This window comes from Leopardus geoffroyi, chromosome B3, assembly GCF_018350155.1.
Source record: "Leopardus geoffroyi isolate Oge1 chromosome B3, O.geoffroyi_Oge1_pat1.0, whole genome shotgun sequence".
Taxonomy (NCBI): Eukaryota; Metazoa; Chordata; class Mammalia; order Carnivora; family Felidae; genus Leopardus; species Leopardus geoffroyi.
Window position 1 is genome coordinate 142,520,435 of NC_059337.1, and position 20,225 is coordinate 142,540,659.

Genomic DNA, 20,225 nt, shown 5'->3' on the forward strand with positions numbered 1-20,225 from the left:
CCCGGTAACTCCCCACGAATTTCTGCAACTGCAGAGACCTTTCCGGCCGGGAGCCACAGGGCAGTCATCAGTACCAAAAGCCCGTGTGGCCTTGCTTGGGCATCTGAGTCCTGAGTCGGTCCGTGCTGGACAACTGATGTGCCTCACGGCCCCGTTCAGAACACCCAACCTCCCCAGATCCCCGGCTCCAAGAAGAGTGGGTTCAAATCCCAGGGACTTCTGGGAGAAACCTTCCACCCCCAGTGGGGAGTTCTCATCCTCTGACCCCCACTTTTCTTTCTGGTTTGAATAAGCCTTGGGGTCCTGCTGGTTCCCCTTGCTGCAGTCCCACACACGGTCAGCAGGCCCCACCCCACACAGCGGAGCAGGTGCGCAGCGGGCCCTGGCTTTCCTTTTTCAGGATCTTCCAGAGTCTCTTCCCTGCTCCTCAGTGTGCACAGGCTAGGTTTAGTAACAAATGGAAAGCAGGCAAGCTTCGTTTAAAAGAAGGAAACAGCCCCGAATATGGGGCCGGGGGTGGGGTGGGCGCCCTGCCGCCCACTGGCTCTGAGGGCGGGCCCAGGGTCCAGGGCAGGAGGGTGTGAGCCCCCGGCCCCAGCGGGATGGTACCACGTGGTGCTGTGGTGCTCTCCTTCCTAGCTTGGGAAGAAAGGGGAACTTCTCTGTGAAGGGAGCATTTGTTTGAATTATTATTTTTTTTAACGTTTATTTATCTCTGAGACAGAGAGAGACACAGCATGAGTGGGGGGAGGGGCAGAGAGAGAGGGAGACACAGAATCCGAAGCAGGCTCCAGGCTCCGAGCCGTCAGCACAGAGCCCGACGCGGGACTCGAAACCACGAACCGTGGGATCGTGACGTGAGGCGAAGTCGGACGCTCAACCGACTGAGCCACCCAGGCGCCCGTTTGAATGATGTTTGAAAGCATAACAGGATGGCATTGAACGAAAACTCCTGGTGTCTCATTCTGTTTTAACCCCTGCAGCCTCCATTCTTGCCCATGTCCTTCGGGTCCTGGTGCCCGGGCACACGTGTGGATGCCCACCGTTTCAGTTACTCAGCCCTCCCTTAAACGAGAGGCCCGAGGAGACTCTTGCTGAGACCCAGAGCCCAGCACAGCATTCCATCTCTGGGCCAGAGGCCCCGGGAGTTTATTCATTCACCCCACAGATACCTGGGGCCTGCTGATGGGTGCCAGGTCTGTTCTCAGTCTGGGGACAAGTGGCTCTCACAGGTTCACGTTGCCCAGGGGCGGGTTGCAGTTGGGGGAGGGGGAGGCCTCCCGCTTGGAGCACTGAGCCTGGCATCCTGGTCCCGGCCAAGGGGCCCACACCTCAGATGGACCAGAGAGGAGGGAAGCAGCTGACAGAGAATGTGGCACAGGCAATCCCACAAGGTGGTTCTTGGCTTCGGGTCAGAATTCACTAGTTCAGTCTCGTCAGGGTGGTTGACTCTGCCTGGTCAAAAGCTCCATGTAGCAATTGTGTGTGTGTGTGTGTGTGTGTGTGTGTGTTTCTTAATATTTTTATTACGTAACAAATGCCCCTCTCTTAATAGTATAAAATCCTTCCAAAATGTGTGTGATAAGCATCAGCTTTTTTTTTTAATATTTATTTTTTGGGAGAGGGGAGGGGCAGAGAGAGGGGGACAGAGGATCTGACGCAGGCTGTGCGCTGACAGGCTGACAGCAGTGAGCCTGACGTGGGGCTGGAGCTCGCGAACCGCGAGATCATGACCTGAGCCGAAGTCAGACGCTAAAGCAACTGAGCCACCCAGGCGCCCTGCAGACATCAGCGTTTTTTTGTCGACTTATTCACCTCCTTTCTTTGCGTTTCACCACGCACATTCCACAGGCAGAGCAGACACGCATTTGCCTGCCTCCGCGGAGCCCTGCCGTGGGCCAGGCGCTGCGCGTAGAGATGCGGGCAGAGGCACGGGGAGGTGGGCGCACCTGCCGGGAGGCGGCGAGAGGCGGCCCGGCTCCGGCTCCTGCCTGGCTCACCTGTCAAGCCTGCCTCCCCCACCGGTGGGTGCTTTAGCAGAGGGGCACTGAGGACAGAGCCAGGTTCTAGAGCCCACTTTGACAGCAACACTGATGAACTTGTAGGCTGGTTGGGCAGAGAGAAGGGATTCTCACCGCATCCTCCTCTCTCGGTAAAAGAGAAGTGAATGGGGTCTCCCACCGCCAGGTGTCTGGGGTGAAGGCCGTGCCGTGGGCGGCCCTGACCCTCACTCCCAGAGCCCGGCCCTGCTGCAGCCCACGTGCACGGGCCCGTAAGGCCGCCTGACATCCGGTCCTCACGCCGGCCAGTGGAGCAGGGAGCCGGGCCTAGAGAGGGAGTCCCTTCCGTGGTCCTGCCCGGCCACTCCCACGGGCCGCCCAAGGCTGCCAACGGACAATGGCCCACGAGGAGTCAGCCCGAGGGGCCCGTGGCGGGCTCAGTGACGGCAAGGGCTTGTTGCAGATCACAGAGAAGTCTGCCCGGCTCTGCAGGAGCCCGCGTCTCCCTGCAGCCTTCCCCCACCCTACCTGTCCAGAGGCTAGACCACTTCCCCACCAAGATTAGGGCTTTTCACTTGTTGCTGATAACAGTCACTGTTCTGCTGATTACAAAAGTAACACGGGCTCCTTAGAAAATGTGGAAAGCCAAGGTTTGCTAGTGACCTGGTCAGAGGCGTCCTGCCCTTGCCCCGACGGGCCTTTCTAAGCAGACGCTGAGGGCACAGCTTCTCTTTTCCGTTTCAGGAAGAGCTGAGCACCTCTCCATCTCCGGGGACCCGAGCAACCAGCCAGCCGCCCAACTCCTCAGGTAAGGGACGGCGTCCCGCCCCGCACCAGGCACGAGGTCTGAGGGCAGGGGGGGGCCGCTCCGGGAACATGATGCGTCCCGACCGCCTCGCTCCACAGATAAGCCGTGAGGGCCGATGAGGTGGCACAGTGGGGTCTCCCTGACGTCTTCTGGAAGCCCTGAGCCTCCAGGAGGAGCGGGGGCAGGTGCTGGAGCCACCGCCTGTGCTGACGTCCCGAGGGCATTAGAACCCCCACATGGGGGAGGAGGAGCCGGTGGGGGGGGGTGGCTGGGGTTCCCGGCCTCGGGCCAGAGCTCTGAAGAGGAACACGCCTGTCACACGCGTGTCTCCCTGCGAAGAGCCCGCCGTGCTAGATGAAACCGTCATCACCCGTGAGCCTCGCTCACTGTGGTGCTGCTAAGAAGTCTGCTGGTGATGGGGTAGGGGAGAAACAGCCCCAAACCCTGCTCAGAAGCCCTGTCGGCACTCGGGGCGCAGGGGTCCACGTAGAAGAGTGCCTTGAGGCTGGAGAGTGGGAAGAAGCCGCTGGGGTTGGTCACTCGGTCGTTCGACAGACCTTTGTTCGGCACCTGCTCGAAGCCTGTGCTCTCGAGAGTGGTGGGAGGGGCAGAGAGGAGACAGGCCCCCGCACCCCAGCAGAGGGAGGCTCTCGCCAGCTGCTGGCTGCCTCGTGGGGGCGTGGCCCTGGCGCCGCACCTGCCTCCGGTCCTGATGCTCTGCCGGCCAGGCTGCCTCCCTGTGACCTCCCCTTCTGAAAAGGTGCCACCGTGGATTCTTGGTGAATGCGTGAACACCGCACACCCCAGTGAATGGCTATGTATGCTGTGTCCCAGTTTAGGAGGTGACGTGGTTTCTTCGGGGCCACAGCCTGAACCTGGATGTGGTCCCAGATCTTGTGCCTGCAGGCCCAGCGTGGGCCCCAGAGCGGGGTTTTGGGGAGAGACCCCGCCCCTCAGACACTCAGGTGGCTTCCTTGCCACCCCTAGGGATTTTTCTTCTGCCTCTGCTCATTCTGCAAAGTCAGGGAATTCAATTCAGTCCAACAAACCTTTTGAAGTAAAACGAAATAGGAATTTAACACCACTTAAGAAAGAAAATGGAAAGAAAAAACAGCTTTCAGGGCCAGAGCGGGAGGGGACCAGCTGGTACCCGGTGAGGGGCGGGGATGAGCAGTCTCTGGGCTGCCCTGAGGGCAGCCAGGCCAAGGGCTTCCTCTGCTCCACTCAGCCCTTTGCCATAGTCGGGGCTTGACTGTAGAGGTCACAGTTAAGAGGCTCTCACTCCAAGAAGAGACCCAGCCATGGTGAGAGGACTCAGAACCAGGCCACAAGTCAGGGTCAGCCAGGTCCAGGGAGTGGGAGCTGCGTCCCGAGGGGGGCGATGCCGGGTGACAGCAGTGCCATCCACAACCCTGCAAGGGCCATCCTGGGCCAAAGAGAGCCTGGGAACAAGGAGCGCGAAGCAGACCTTCCTGCTGGGGCAGCTCTGCGCCCTCAGTGTCCGGGTGGGGGGCATCCTGCCTGGGGGGGGGGGGGGGGGGGTTGGCCACCGAGAGTCCTCCCAGCTCTGAGGCTCTCCGTCCCCTGTCTGAATCGACAGAGGCTGGCCGGAAGCCCTGGGAGCGGAGCAACTCGGTGGAGAAACCCGTGTCCTCATTACTGTCCAGGTGAGCTGCCCTGGGGAGGCCGAGCTGTGCGTCCAGCGGGGCCGAGGCGGGCGACGGGCCAATTCACACGTGTGTTTCATTCCGTGCCGTAGAACCCCGTCTGTGGCAAAGAGCCCCGAAGCTAAGAGCCCCCTTCAGGCGCAACCTCACTCTAGGTACCGAACAACCCCATCCCGGGGACCTCCTCTGTCCGCTGTCCGCGACTAACACCCCCAAACTCCCATGTCCTGTCACCTAACAGTTTGCTCTGGGAAAGGGTGGCCTGTTCCTCAGACCTGGGGAAGGTAGGCAGGAGGGCCTTCAGGGCTGTGCACACCTGCTCCTTGCTGTCCCCTCGCAGAGCGAGAGGTGGGGCCCTGGGGAGGGCAGTAACGTGGGGCTGGCCTTGAACCCCAGCTCTGGGCTCACTGACTGTGACTTTGGGCCAGGCCGGGCGGCCTCTGCGGGCCTCCACTCCTCCCGCACCCTATAAAGCAGCTGTGCGGACAACAGCCGGACACAGGAGGTGCTCGCTGGCCGTGGCCACATCCCACATTTCGGCTGATCCCGGGACCAGCCGGCACCCTGCCTCCCCTCCCTCCCTCCTCTGCCTACAGCTCTCCCCCGAGAAACACTCACCATTTCCCAAACCAAAAGCTGGTGTGGTAGCAGGATGGAGTATTTGAAGCGGAAGTGTCCCCAAAAGTCAGAGGCAAACAGCCACGTGGCCTGAATTTGCGGGTCTCTGGGACCCATATTGAGAAAAGTCCCTGTTGCCCACGACAAACTGAAGGGGACCCGCACTTAGCACAGATACAGGTAGCATGTGAGCCTGAGCGTGCAGAGTAGACAAGGCTATCCGAGAGCGCTCCGGCCGGGCTCTGGAATGGCAGTGACGTTGCCAGTGATCAGGACGAGGTCTCGGAGGTCAGCCAGGTTCGGAGCCGGGGCCCGCAGGTCTCTGCCTGCAAGGAGCCCACGTGCGGCAGCTGTGAGTTGTGAGACGTGCTCTGCGGAAGACAGTGGGGACAGAGTGCTGTAGCGTGTGGGCGGGGGCAGGCCCCTTAGAGGTGGCATTGGACTTGACCTGGATAAGGAGGAGCCTGCCCTGCAGAGAGCTTGGGGACAGCCTTCCGAGCAGGAGGTAAGTGCCAAGGCCCCGTGACCAACCCGGCAAACTCAAGGACAGAAGCCGGCCAGTGTGGCTAGCAGGTGGTGGAAGGTGGGGAGGGCTGAGGGCGGGGAGCGTAGAGGGGCCAGGAGGGGTCACGTGGCTGGAAGTCTGGGTTCGTTCTGTGTCCCCCGTCCTGGAGCTCTAACGCAGGGCGCCCTGGGGGACCAGTGCTTTCACTCCAGCTATGAAGGGACGGGGGACCAAAGGAAGGGTCCTGGGAGGAGGCAAGGCCGCCAGGGCAGCCCGTGCCCCTCAACAGGCAAGGACGCTCCCAAGGGCATTCCCACCAGGAATGGGGCTCTCCACCCCCAAGACCAGTCTGTTCTCTGGTTTCACTGATGGCTCCGAGCGGGGCGTGTGGAGCGCCCCGAGAGAGGGGTCCCTCTCGGGGTGACTGTGGGGGGACTGAGGCCCTGAGAGGTGAAGCAGGCTGCCCAGGGGACCCAGAAAACTGCTGCTAGAACCGACATTTGAACCACAGCATGGTCGCTACCCCTCTTCCCCCGTCAGGATCCAAACTTCCTTCGCCTCCTTCAGAGCCACCCCGGCCTCTTTCTCGAGTTCAGCCAGGAGGGACCAGGAACACCTCTTTCTTCGTTGTTTTTTTTTTTAATCCAGGTTTGGGCACTGGACCACTAAACTTTATTTATTCAGTGGTTTGCTTTCCCTGCTTTATTGGGGTACAGCTGGCATCTAATACTGTAGAAGTTTAAGGTGTCCACCGTGGTGATGATGTCTGTACATAATTGGGACATGGTCACCGTGACAAGGTTAGTTAACACAGCCACCACCTCACGGTCTCAAGGTCCACTTTCTTAGCTGCCGTGAAGCAGACGGCACAGTGGCGTTCACCGTGGTCGTCATGCCACAAAGCACATCCCTGAACTCTCTCGTCTGCACCTGGACGGGTGTGCCCTTTGACCTCCGTCACCCGGCCGCCACCGGTCGACTCTGTGTCCACGCGTTTCCCTTTTCAGATTCCACGTATCAGCGAGATCACAGAGTCCGTCTCTGCCCTTACGTCACCCCTGTTGTCATACACGGCAGGACTCCCTTCTTGGTGGCTCAGTAGTATTCCGCCGTGTGTGGACACATCTTCTTTACCCATCCGTCTGTCAACAGATCCTTGGCTTGTCCCCACGTCGCGGCTCCTGTCAATAATGCCGCCGTGCCCTGGGGGGGGCCTGTCTTCGGGACGGCCACCTCCTTCCCTTCAGCTACACACCCAGAAGTGGCTCTGGGTTCGTTTTTGAGGGGCCTCCGCGCTGTTTTCCGCGGCGGCTGCCCCACGCTTCGGTTCATGTGCTCGCTCTCCCTGGTGCTGACCCCTGCCAGGTCTATGTGTGTCTGCCCACGCTCACCCCGTCGGTCCCCAGAGCCGGCTCGGGCCTCACATTTCCCTGGACCCGCAGGCTCCCACCGCCCTTCTCTTCTCGGGAGATAAGTGGGATCCAGAAGGCGTACCTTCCTCACCACCGCTCCACTTTAAAAGGCCGAGTGGTCAGATGAGCATTTTCTCCACATTTTCCCAGGGACGGTTCACGCGCCACTAGCTAACCTCGGTTCAGCAGCTTTTCAAAGAAGTACGATCCGTGAGACCAAAACCTTTGCCTCCAGAGAGCAAAACCACATCCAAACACATTTCCTGGGGGGAAAGTTACACCCGAGGACCGGTTACCTACAGCAAGGACACCGGTTTGTGTGGAAGTGGATGCCTTTAGGATGAGGGTGTACCGTGTCTTTTTTGGGATTCTGCGTGTATTTAATACCGCTGTTCCTGGTTCTCCCCAAGCTGCGGGTCAGCCGGGAACACAGACCCCTCACCGAGCAGCTTGCCGGTATTTTTTTTCTGGAGGTGGTAGCATGTGACCTGTAACTGCCGCATCGCCGCCTGCGTGTACGAGCTCCCAAACCAGAAAACAACCCCTTCATTGGGCCCCCAGTGACCCCTGGGTTGGGCAATACGGTCACAGCGTCCATGCGACCCTGTTGAGGTGGACACGGGACATTGGGATCCTTTTAGCAAAGCTTAAGAGTGGCCTGGGGTAAAAGCGTGGTCCTCAGCTGAGCTTGGAGGCCCTGGCACGCCCAGCCTGCCTTCCCCCACGCGGTCCCGGCGTGGAGGGCGCCCGCCAGGCTCCCCACCTTACCGCACCCTGCCATCCTCTCCAGGATGAAGCCGGTGGGGGGCGTGAATGATGTGGCCCTGGATGCCTTAGATTTGGACCGGATGAAACAGGTGAGTGTGTCCTTTCCTGAGAGGTCGGGAAGGAGCCCGAGGCTGGGCCCCTGCCGGGTGCACGCGGGTAGGCAGGCCCATCGGGGTGGCCAGCAGTGGGGGAAGGGGGTGCCCGTGCTCATGGTCAGAAGAGCATCCCTCTGCCCTTCCGGACATTCCAGCCTGCCCCGGGGCTCCCCGCACCCCCGGGGCCGTCCCTGGTTTCTGCAGCAGGACTGGGGGTGTCCCGTCCCCCAATCACACTCCATCCTTGCCTTGTGGGAACACGGGTGAGGGCCCCTCGGACATGCGGGTCCCTTCACCTGGAGGCTCTGCTCCCAACAGGAGATCCTCGAGGAGGTGGTGCGAGAGCTCCACAAAGTGAAGGAGGAGATCATCGACGGTGAGTAGAGGCCGCGCCCTGGCCATCACCCAGGGTCCTGGAGAAGCGGCAGGGCGGCCGGGCCCGAGGGCTACAAGGCAGCGGAGCTGTGATGGCCCCGCCGGGGAGGCCCGTGGTTCCGTGCCGACGGTCCCGTTCCCCCTCCTGACCCCCACGTCACCCCCACCCTCCTGTCGAGCAAACCGAGGCCCAGACGAGTTAGGTGACTTTGAGAGATGCACCTCCACGGGGGTCGCCGACTGGGTCAGCGCTCGCCCGGGCTTCCGCCCGGCTGAGCTGTGAGCGTGTGGAAGGGGAGAGTGACCGGAGAACGCGTTCCAGACCAGGGGCGCTGAAGCAGCCCGAACCGTCTGCCCCTCGTCTGCACACCCAGACCGCACACTCACTCCTTTGATTCTGCCACCTGCCGAGCACCGGGTTGGGTTACAGGGGCCACTGCTGCCGTCCCAGGGGGTTATGGGGACCAAGACGCCACAGTGCGACCCGTGGGCCTGATACAGTTCCCAGCTTGCCTGGTTGGCCCTGGGCTGGGGGAGCAGACACGCGGCTCCCCCTCAAAGAGCCTCTGGCTCCAGAGGGCAGGGTCCTGTCACGTCCGTCCTTCCGGTTCCTGCCAGGGCCTTTGATACAGCTGGCTCAGGGCTGGAGCCAGAGGAAAAGGAGAGGTTTGGGCAGAGCTGGCTCGCCCGAGGACAGAGCAGCACGCCCTCGCCAAGGCTGGGCCTGGCCCCCACAGGAGCAGAGGTGGCGGGGCGAGAGAGGGCTCCGTGACCTGAAAGGGGTGGGCCCTGGTGGCAGAGGGCTGGACAGAGGGGAGGCCGGGTGGGAGCCCACCTGAAGCGCCCGCTGACCTGGACCCCCGCCCGGGGCTGTGTGAGCCGCACCCTGTCCTTGTCCTGGCTTCAGCTTGAGCTGAGAGCTGAGGATACTCGTTCCTGTTTGTTCTGCACCCCACCCCCCCCCACCCCCCCCAGGCCTGGGCTGGGCAGATGGGCAGATAAGGAGTTAATGAGTGAAGTGCAAGGCCGCCCGGAGCCAGAGAGGAGAAGCAGGCCAACTATTAACTCTGCTTTATTGCTGGGGGCCCCACCTGGGAGGGGCCGGCCAGCTGGCCCCAGGGCCAGAGCTGGTGTGTGGCCGGAAGCAGGGCTGCACAGCCAGCCTCCCTGCAGAGGGAACGGGCGGGGATGCAGGCAGTGGGGTGCGGCGGGAAGCACGTCTCCAGGTCTCGCTCTCCCCTCTGCCGTCGGTGCAGCCACGGGTGGGAGCTGCCTCGTGGGTGGGCCTCCACCTGCGGCCGAGGGGCCCGCGGGAAATGGCGGGCAGCGCGGGTGCTCCAAGAGGCATCCCCTTGTCACTTGAGAAGGGCCCAGCACTCAGCTCTTTCTCCTGGCCTTTGGCTCCAGGCCCAGTGGGGTCTGTCCAGGGAAAGGCCCAAATCTGGGGGAGAACCAGGAGGGGTGGGGACAGGAGCCATCCCCCACCCCACTCAAGGCCAGGTCCTTTCTGCCGCCACTGCCAGAAGCGGGGCCCCGGGACCTCCGGGCAGAATCCAGTGCCCACCGTGCCCAGAACTGCCCGGGGCTCCTGGTGTCCACAGGCCCTTCGCCAGCCCCGAGGCAATAGGCAGGTGAAGCCCCCCACCCCTACCTCAGCTCATCCTCTACCTGGAGGGGGTGCTTTGCTGTCACCCCAAAGTCTGCATAGAGTCTGCTGCCCTGCTTGACCTCTAGCCTGTGCCTCGCAACCTCTGGGAGCCTGGGTGAGGCTCTCAGGAGAGCAGGGCAGACGCCAGAAAGGACCTCTGGGCGGGGGCGGGTGTGGGGGACAGGGCCTGCCGAGAATCAGGGCTCGTCCCTGCTGTGCCTGAGCCTGTCCTGTCCTGTTCCTCAGCCATCAGGCAGGAGCTGAGTGGGATCAGCACCTCATAGTGCCCTCGGCCCCCGCTGCCACCGCCGCTGACAGAGACCCCAGGCCACCCGCCGGCGGGGACACAGCAAGGAGCCCAGCCGCCGGCCCCAGGCCTCCAGCGCCCGCGAGCGCTCACCGACGCTGGGAGGTGCTCCAGTTACGAGTGTTAACGCGTGATAGAGTATCAAAATGAGGAAACAAGTTCCAATTTCTGGATTTTTTTAGATTCTATCTGACACAGCACCGGTCTACTCGCCTTTTTTGTATTTTATATTTGCCTATTTAAGTGTACATTTCTTTGGTTTATAGAGGACTCCCCAGATCACACACTTCATTAGATGGTTTCCGAGTTTTCTCCTAGGTGATGCGGTCAGCGGCGAGCGGTCCCCAGCGTCGTGGTGGTTGAAGTCTGTCCACGCACCGCGGTGTCTGTGTCCACGTGCTAATAAACGCTTACTGTCCACACCCCTGGCTCCGGCTCACTCTCCCGCGCCGGCTCCGGCCGCTCCTGGCTGAGGACGCCGTCCCCCGGGGGAGCAGAGGGGCCAGCAGAGGCCTCGGCCGGTAGTCAGGCTGAATGCAGACGGGGAAGGCGGGAGCCGGGGCAGCTCGCGCGCTTCCAGCTGGCCCGCGATGGTCTCCCCCAGGGGTGGGCCCCGAGTGCCGTCCACACTGCAACCTCAGACTCCACGTGCGTCCTGACCGCAGGGCCGGGAGTGGCAGCTTGGGCTCCGCGAGGCAGTAGGAGAGTGAGGCAGGCTGCATCCTCCAGGAAGGACCACCACCCTGGCCCGCACGCCCGCCCGAGGCATATGCCAGCGCTTCTCACACCGCACACGTTCCCCTTCCGAGCCAGAGACGGTCTGACCCCGTGCCGGGAGCAGGGCCCCAGCCAGTGGCCAGGCCTTGGAATCCTGGACCATCTCATGGCCACCACAGGCACAGCAATGCACCCAGCCATCCTGCGGGGGCCTCGTGGGAGGGGAGGAGGTGGGGCCCACCGTCCGACTGACAGGGGACTGCTGTTTTCTAGCCGGGCTCTGGACCACCCCCCCACCCCCCTGTCTCCTCGAGTGCTCCCAACAACCGTGCAGACAGGAGCCGGGTGGTTCTGTCGGGAGGTGAGCAGCCCCCAGGGCCGGCAGTGGTTCTGGTTGTAACCCAGGGCGACAGATTCCAGGCCCACTGATCCTGTCATCTGGGGTCTGGCGGGTAGCTGGCAGGTGGTGACAGTCTCCTCCTCGGGACAGCTCTGCGGACAGGTGGGCTGGCAGGCCCTGAGGAGTCCCCAGGCCGGCGGCGGGAGGGGCTGCACTCACCTGGCTCGGGCCAGCCTGTTTGCACAGGGAGGGGCCCCCCTTCCGGGCTCAAAGTACTCCCGCCAAGCTGCGCTGCCTCACACAACAGCCCCGGGGCCCGGGCCTCTTCCCAGGGCCATCCCGGTGTCAGACCGTTCTCGGACACAGGGGTGCCTGGAACCACATGAGGCCACTCCCAGTCCCGGGCAGGAAGTCCTTGCGCAGCACCGGCCAGGTCTCGGGCCCTGGGAGCTGCCACGTGCCTTCCTGACAGCCCTCCTCCCTCTCCTGGGCCAGCTCACAGGGCCCAGCGGTGCCCACGGTGGCTGGGGGGGGGGGGGGGGGGGGGGCGGGTCCTCAGCCTCCCCAACCTTAGGCACCCCTCCTGCTGCCTGCCTGCCTCTGGGAGACCAGGACCCCACCCCTTGCAGCCCCCAAGGGCCAAGGGCCGTGCCCCCACCAGTAAAGACAGGGCCACCACCAGGGCCACCAGCCTGCTTCCCTCGGGGCCATGGCTCACTCGGGCAGCCACCTGTCTGCCCAGTCACATGTCTCCCCTCCGTGCATCTGGCCTGCGGCACCCGTTTATGAAGATCTCAAGTCCTTGGGGAGTCGGTCCGGGAGACAGACTCCACCCTGTCTGGGCTAAAACCTCTAGGGTCAGGGAGGGCTTCCCTCAGGCCAGAGCCTCGAGGTGGGGCGGGAGCACAGCTCAGGGGGGCAGTGTCCACACTCAGCCGGGCTGGAGAGGAGGGAAGGCCGCTAACGAGGAGCTTCAGGGCCACGTGGACCCCCCCAAGCCCCAGGATGTGCAGGGGCCACTCACAAAGGCAGGACCGCAGGGGTGCTAAGCACACAGCGTGAAGCGGCCGCAGTCCCCAAGGCCGGAGAGCAGGCGGGGTGCAGCCGGGGCCTGCCGGGAAGGAGATCCACAGGCCTGAGGTCTGCAGGGTCCGGCGGGGGGGGGGGGGGGGCCTCAGTCTGAGGCTGGGCTGGAACCACGCCGCCCCTGGGAAGCACGGTCTGTGGATGTGAAAACAAAACACCGAACTGAGTTTAGGGCACGGGAACACCAGGGACGTCAGCTCGGTGGAGGCGGCACAGAGCACCCAGGGCAGGGCCAGGCCTCCGTCCCCGAGGCCCAGGAAAGGAGGGCCTGGCCTGGGTCGACAGTGCAGGTGCGGACCAAGCTTCTCCAGGCTGCACGTGTGCCCGCTGTGGCCGGATGCAGTCCTGGGTTCTGGGGGACAAGACCGCGGTCAGTGCAGGAACCAAATGCAGCGAAAGCAGCTCTGGGCACTGGGCTGGGGGTGGGGTGGGGTGGGGTGGGCAGTGACAACCCGGCTCTGCAGCAGGGGGGTGCAGGGCGGGGCAGCAGGCCCCCGGGTTCCGCCGGGTCCTCCGCCCCGGGCTCACAGACGCTCCTCCGCCAGCTTGCACACCCGCTTCACCCTGGCGTAGGGCCCCAGGGAGTCCTCGAGCACGAAGTCCCAGAGCACCTTCACCCACGAGTGGTGCTGCGGTAGGTGGTCGTAGTACTCGGGTGCGATCTTCCGCACCTGCAGAGGGGGCGGGCAGGGTCAGAGGTCGCAGCCTGGGGCACGCCTCTCTGCCACACACATGCACACGCGTGCGCACACACACACACCCCCCGTCACTGCCCAGGGTACCCACGTCTAGCTCAGCCAGAGTGCTGCCTGAGGCGAAGGGGCCGCTGGCAGAGCCCCCTGCCCTAAGTGGGGGTGAGCGCTTAAAAACGCGGCCTCCCCTTGGCGGAGCTCATGCCAAGTGTCTGCCCCCGGGGCCCCAGGTGGCCCAGCTTTCGTTCCCTCAAGCGCCTGTGGGGTTCTGAGACGAAGCCTGGCGCGAGTTCGGCTGAGCCACCGTCGTGCCCACACTCCTCGCGCCCAGCATCCCGTGCCCTCTCCCATCCCCCACACCCTCTGGCCTCGGCTCCCACCAGGCCCCCGTCCATCACCTGCCTTCCTCCCAGCCTCACTAGTCCCCATTTCCCAAATGGCGCACACCGCTCCCTCTAGCCTCCTGCCCCCTCGGCACCCACACCCTCGGCCCGCCTCCTCCAGGAAGCACTCCCGGCCGCATGGGCACACCGCCGCTCCACCGCCCGCCAACTTCAGGGGATGCCCTTCGCGCCCGCGCTCAAGGCCCGCTTTATAGCTGACGACCCAGCTCGAGAGACCAGGTGGCCCGCACGGGGCGTGAGCAGTGGGAGAAGTAAAGGCTCGCAGCGAGCAGACCACACGTGCTTCTGCGACCACCTTGGGTCCAGATTCTGGCTCTGCTACTTCCTGAGGCAGCGACCCCTCCCCCCCCCCCCCCCCCCCCCCCCGTCTGAGCCTGTGCCTCGTGTGTGAAATGCGGATAATGGGGAACGGGGGTCCTCGCTGCATGGGCTTGTGGCGAGGCCGGAGGGAGATGCTGCGGCAGTGCTCGGCACACAGCCAGATCTCAGGCCACAGCGGCAGGAGAGGAGGGGGAGGTGAGGAAGGGCGGGGCTGCACCCCCCCCCCCCCCCCCGCCCGGGCCGGGCACTCGGGCTGTCGGGGTCGGGAGTCCAGAGTCACGCGGCCAGGGCACAAACACCCGCGCGCCCCGACGAGTGCTCCCACTTCACCGCATGCACACACACACACGCGTACGTGTGGCGGCATGCTCAGCCACACGCGCAAACATCTGCACACGCAGGCACGCGCACAGACTCAAACATTCCGACGTCCTCCCCACCGATGGATGCCTCCTCCGGCCACCCTGCGCCTCGGGTCTCTTTCTAACCCCCCAGCGCCAGAGGGGCGCTCCTTCCCCTCTCCCTCCTCCTCTCCCTCCCTCCTCCCTCCTTCAGAAATTCCCCCCCCGGGGGGGGGGGGCTCCCAAGGCGGAGGAAGCAGCTCAGGCCGAGCCACTTGGGTCACAAAGGGCAAGGCCCACCCTGTCCTCTCTGTGCCACCAGGGCGCCCCGGAGGCCCACAGGGCAGTGACAAGAAACGAGCAGGGACAAGGGAGGCAGGGGCCAGGAACGGGAGGTGTGTCACACGCAGCGTGGCTGTGCTGCCCCCCCCCACCCCCCCAGGCACAGAGAGGGCGAGTGGCCCGCCCCAGGACACACAGCCCGGGGAACCGTTTCGCTAAACAGTGAAATGCCCCTCGAGCCCCTGTCCTCCCTGAAATCACCCCCTCACTCCGCAGCCAGCGGGCCCTCGCCTGTACCGTGCGGCCCCTCCCGCCGCCCTGGGGCCCAGACGGCCCGGGGCCCACCCCCCCCCCAAGCGCCCCCAAGCCCCTCCCCCCCGCTGGGGCGCCCCTACCAGGGGCAGGTTGCAGCCCGGGATGCTGGGGAAGTCGTGGTGCTCCACGTGGTAGCCCACGTTGAAGGTGATCCAGTTGAGGGGCCCGTAGTAGGAGTAGGTCTCGTGGCCCTTGAGGAACATGTAGTGCTCGGCCACGAAGTGGCCCGAGATGGGGTGCAGGCCCAGGCCCAGCAGCGTGCTGGCCAGCAGGTAGACCACGGGCTTCAGCCCCCAGAGGGCGAAGATGGCGGCGTCGGCGGCCAGCTGCACCAGCGCGTTGAGCACCTCCATGCGGGTCACGGCCTTGGGGTGCACGCACAGCGGCCGCAGCGAGTAGAACAGGGGCTGCAGCGCCAGCCACAGCAGCTTGCGGGCCGGCGTGCAGAAGAGCCAGCCCTCGAGGCGCGTGGGCACGTCCACGTCCAGCCCGTCGCCGCCCAGGTAGCGGTGGTGGTCCACGTGGTACTTCTTGAAGGAGGCGGCGTAGGGCACCCCCACGGGCAGGTTGGCGAACACGGCGAGCCAGCGGTTGCGCGCGGCGCGGCCCGTGCCGAAGGCGGCGTTGTGCGAGATGTCGTGGATGGCGAGCGTCAGCGAGTGGTTCACGCAGCCCCCGAACGCGTAGGCCCAGAAGAGCAGCCAGCGCCACGCCAGGCCCCGCACCAGCCAGCAGGCCAGCAGCTGCGCCAGCACCAGCCCCAGCACCGTCCACTTGAGGCGAGGGTCGGGCCGCATCAGGGCCTTGATGGCCGGGTACTTGGCTGCGGGTAGGGCGGAGGAGACAAGTGAGGGGGGCGTGGCCACGCGGCCGGGCCTCCCCCTCCCCCTCCCCCGCTTCCCTTTCGCCGCCCGCCCGCCCTCCCTCCCTCCTTCCAGCAGCCATGGGGGGGGGGGAGGGGGCGGGGGTCACTCGAAGGCGTGGCCCTGCGTCTGGGGACCTAGGATTCTTCGGGGGCAGGGGGGGGCCCGCGGAGGCAGCCGACCTGCCTCCCCCACCAGCTGGGGGCTCCCGCGGGACTTCCCAGGGTGGGGGTCTCTGCCGCCCGCCCAGGAGCAGGCGTCAGCACAGGTCACAGAAACGTAGTGCCCGAAATGGAAGCGGCACATGGCAACGTGTGTGCGTGGGGTGGGGGGGGACTTCCGTGAGGCTCCAGGGACGCGGTGCACGTGTCGCCCAGGCACATCGGGAACCTCGGAGGGCGCAGGGGAGGGGACACAGAGGGCCCTGGCTTTGTCGCCAGTGTTGCGGTTCTTACACAAGATCTGAAGGAAACATGATAAAATGGCAAATGCGTTCATTTTGGGTGGGGGGTGTTTGTTATAGAAACTTTGGTACTTTTCTGTATTTTGTTATACAGGAAAGAAAAGCACAATGACAGTGAGAGTGGGCCAAGCAGGGGAGGGCCTTCCAGCCAACAAGCAGCCAGACTCAGCAGGGACAGCACAAGAGTGGGGGGCAGGAGAGGGAAAGGGGGAGAATGCCCTCTAGAAGCCTCCCTGACTGCTCTGTGGCGGGGGGTGGGGGTGGGGGTGGGGGAGTAAGGAGTCTGGTGCTGTGTCCAGGGATGGGGAGGGACAGCACCAGCGGTCGTCACATGCTCAGGGTGACAAGTGCTCCTCAGGTCTGCTCTGTCCCCTGGTTCCCAGGGCAGGGCACACAGGCCCTCAGAGGCAGAGCACAGATATGGAAACTGAGGCTAGTGACAACAGGGGTTTATCCCAGGCACGCTCAGGACAGCCGGTGCCAGTCTCCGGGCAGCCTCGGGCTCACCAACCACAGGCTGGCACATGAACAGTGTCCCCAGGACCACAACAGAGGCTGGGCCCCAACTGGAACCGGCCAGATGAAGGGTAAATCCTGCCCGGCCCTTTCCTCTAACTGACCCAGGAAGTCACTTCCCTTTTGTGCTCAGAAGGATGTGACAGCTCGGCTCAGCCCCCCCTCCGCGGCCCCCATGGCCAGGCCCCTCCACCCTCCTCCCAGCCCACAGAACTTTCTGTCAGAGCCACCCAGTGATGGAACAGTCTGCTTCATAGGTGGTGAGCCGCCTGTCCCTGGGAGTATGCAAAGAGAAACACAACAACATGGGCAAAGGGATTCTGCCCCAGTCAGATGGGAGACTCAGGTTCAAAATCCTCCTGCCCAAGAGGCCACACTACAAGCCCATCTTGGGGTTAGTCTGGATGTTGCTGTGTGGCCAGAGGTGTGTTCCCACCCTCTCTGGACCTTGGTGTCCCAGCGTGTGATGGCAAGGGTGTGACATGCCTCACAGGCTATCTGTCCCCACAGAACAGTCCTGGTTCCATGAACACAAACAGCCTTCATCTGCCGGAGATGCTGGGGGGCGTTGGGATTCCCAAGTCCTAGAACAGCAGGCCACCTCTGCCCAGAGGTCAACAGAGTCTCCCCCCAGGCAGCACTTACACCAGCTGCGCCCCCCCTGCACTCAGGGACCACCTCTGGGACAGTGCCAGCCCTCAGGCCTCCAATCTTCACAAAGCCACCCGGGACCTTTGATCCTGGGACCCCTCTCCCTGAAGCTCAGCCAAGGACACCACCAGGACAGTGGTCACAGCACAAGTATAAAAGCAGAACCTGGGAACAAGCAGGCAAGGCAAGCGACAGGTGACAAACCTCAGTTCCACTCAACGGGAACACAAGGGCCCCAGATTCCCCGGGGGGTGGGAGAGAGCGGCATTCGGAGCAGGTTCAGACCCTCGCTCCAGATGACAGTTTAATATCCAGAATATATAAAGATCTCCTACAGCTCAACAACAAAGACAGACAACCCAATTTGAAATGGGCAAGTGACCTGAACAGACACTTCTCCCGAGACGTGCACCTGGCCAATTAGCACATGAAAAGATGCTCCCCGTCAGCCATCAGGGAAATGCAAATCAGAGCCACAAATGAGACACGCTACACACCCGCTAGGATGGCTGTAATAAAAACAGTTAATACCAAGTGTTAGTGAGGACGTGGCCGACCTGGAGTCCTTGTTCGTGCACTGCTGGTGGGAACACAAAATGGCGCGGGCGCTGTGGAAGACAGTTGGGCGGTTCCTCAAAGAGCTAAATGTAGACTTAGCGTGTGCCCCAGCAATTTCATTTCTCAATAGGTACCCCAAAGAACTTAAATCAGGGACACACACGAGACCTGTACGCCAATGTCCAGCACACTAGTCACAGCATCCAAAGGCGGAAAACAACCCACGTGTCCAACAACAGATGAACGGCTAAACAAAAAGGGGGCTGGCCCCACAGTGGGATATCATTCAGCCATCGAAAGGAACAAAACTTCCAGTCGAAGAACAACCGAGTCCCGGGGGTGCAGTGGCCGCCACGGTGACTATAGTTGATAACACCCTGTTGTAGATTTGAAACTCGCCTCGAAAGCAGAGCTTCTCCCATCCGCGAACCTAACGACAAAAGTGCCTGTAAGCACGCGTGGTGACGCGTGTTAAGGAGATATACTGTGGCGATCCTTTTGCAACATATACAAACACCGAGTCCTCCTGTTGTACACCTGACCCTAGTATCGTGTTATATGTAACTATGCCTCGATTTAAAAAATTCCGAAAGGGGCGCCTGGGTGGCTCAGTCGGTTAAGCGTCCGACTTCAGCTCAGGTCACGATCTCACGGTCCGTGAGCTCGAGCCCCGCGTCGGGCTCTGGGCTGATGGCTCAGAGCCTGGAGCCTGTTTCCGATTCTGTGTCTCCCTCTCTCTCTGCCCCTCCCCCGTTCATGCTCTGTCTCTCTCTGTCCCAAAAATAAATAAACGTTAAAAAAAAAAATTCCGAAACACCTTCTCTGTTTCACAATGCCGACTCCCTAATCCTGCTCCCTGAAACGGACTCCCGGGTGAACTACCAGCGCTGCAAAAACAAATTTTTTTAAAGGGAGGAAATGCTGACACAGGTTACAACATGGACGAGCCTTGAAGACACGACGTTGAGGAAAGAAGCCAGAAACAGAGGCCGCGTGGTTTATGACTGTACTGACACGAACGTTGGGAACAGGCAAGTTCATAGAGACAGAAGGGAGGGGTGGGCAGGGGCTGGGGAGGGGGTCGCAGGGGTGGGGGGGGAGCGGTGATGGATCTGTTCGGAGCCCCAAAAAGGTTTCGGAAAGAGCAACGGCGCACAACCGTTGCCACCAGATCAGGCACCTAAACGTGGTTACAGTGGCAAACGGTACATTACATGTATTTCACAATAAGGAAAACGTTAAGAAAAACAATCCCAGCTCAGGGCGCCTGGGCGGCTCGGTCGGTTGAGGGTCTGACTTCGGCTCCGGTCACGATCTCACGGCTGGTGGGTTCGAGCCCCGCGTCGGGCTCTGTGCCGACAGCTCGGAGCCCGGGGCCCGCTTCGGATTCTGGGTCCCCCCCTCTCTCTCTCTGCCCTCTCCCGCTCATGCTGTCTCTCTCTGCCTCTCAAAAATAAATGAACATTAAAAACAAAAAAAACGAAACTACAGTCCCGGCTCTGGGCAGGCTGGTTCGACCGCAAGCCTCCGCGGCTGAACCACGGCCAGGGTCACCGGCAGGACTAACAGATAAGGCACAGGGCAGCTCCGGCTGAGCGGCCAAGGCGGGCACGCCGACCAGCCTGCAGTCGGGATGACCGCCTGGTGCACCGGGGAGGCCAGCTTTAAGGAGCAGGTCGCCAAACACGGCCACAGAGGCTTGCCGCTGTGCAAATGGGACACGGGGGACTGCCTTCACCCCGGGGGCCGGCCCGCGTTGCCTAACGGCCGCTGAGCTTGCGCCTGCGTTGCGGGAGGTGACTGGGCCGCCCCACAAAAGTCAGAGGCCCCGTGGGGTGCACGCGGGCAGAGGAGTCCTCGGGATGGCAGTGCGAAGGCCCTGCCACCTTAAGCCGGGAGAACCCCTTCACGAGATGGAGGGAGATGCCGGCAACGGGGGGGCGGGGGGACAGAATGACGGCCCCCCACAGCCCCCCACGTCCCAATCCCATAACCCACGAGTAGGTTCGACGACACAGCAAGAGAGAAGCAAGGTCGAACAGGGCAGTCAGGTTACTAGGAACGGACCTTACTACACGAGAATGACCCTGGATCTTCCGGTGGCCCAGGGTCATCCCAGGGCCCTACCCGTCGGGGAGCAGGCAGGAGAGGGGGTCCCGGGGGCGGCGAGAAGGGCTCCGCCGGCCCTTGCTGGTGTGAAGGTGGCGCTGGAGGAGGTGGGTGCAGGTGCCTGCAAAGCTGGAAAGGCCTGGAACCAGATTCTCCCCCAGGAAGAGCACGGCCCTGGGACACCCTCACTTCAGCTGGGTGGGACCCGTGTCAGACTCGTGACCTCCAGAACTGCAAGAGAACGCGTGTGGTGTTCGAAGCCCCCCGGTTTGTGGAAATCTCACCCAAGAAAACTCACCGAGCACCGGGACCAGGGAGGAGGAAGCCGCACGGCTGGGCCAGCCACCGGGCCCGCTCCTCCTCT

General features: G+C 62.9%; 2 protein-coding genes across 9 annotated transcripts in view; one reads left to right on the forward strand and one right to left on the reverse strand.

Moving 5' to 3' along the window:
* EVL (Enah/Vasp-like) overlaps positions 1-10,625 on the forward strand; it is a 153,887-nt gene extending 143,262 nt beyond the window's left edge. For 4 of the 5 annotated variants that reach the window (XM_045452070.1, XM_045452066.1, XM_045452068.1 and 1 more), the window contains exons 9-14: positions 2,745-2,808; positions 4,409-4,475; positions 4,568-4,630; positions 7,801-7,867; positions 8,192-8,249; positions 10,143-10,625. In XM_045452070.1, coding sequence (XP_045308026.1) covers positions 2,745-2,808; positions 4,409-4,475; positions 4,568-4,630; positions 7,801-7,867; positions 8,192-8,249; positions 10,143-10,180 — 357 coding nt within the window. In that variant the 3' untranslated portion in view covers positions 10,181-10,625. The remainder of the gene's footprint in view (positions 1-2,744; positions 2,809-4,408; positions 4,476-4,567; positions 4,631-7,800; positions 7,868-8,191; positions 8,250-10,142) is intronic. The other variant, XM_045452067.1, reaches the window with a different exon arrangement.
* Positions 10,363-20,225, reverse strand: part of DEGS2 (delta 4-desaturase, sphingolipid 2) — a 70,476-nt gene continuing 60,613 nt past the window's right edge. For all 4 annotated transcript variants that reach the window (XM_045452063.1, XM_045452062.1, XM_045452064.1 and 1 more), the window contains 2 exons: positions 14,782-15,524; positions 10,363-13,017 (listed from right to left, as the gene is read on the reverse strand). In XM_045452063.1, the coding sequence (XP_045308019.1) occupies positions 12,871-13,017; positions 14,782-15,498 (864 nt within the window). In that variant the 5' untranslated portion in view covers positions 15,499-15,524 and the 3' untranslated portion in view covers positions 10,363-12,870. The remainder of the gene's footprint in view (positions 13,018-14,781; positions 15,525-20,225) is intronic.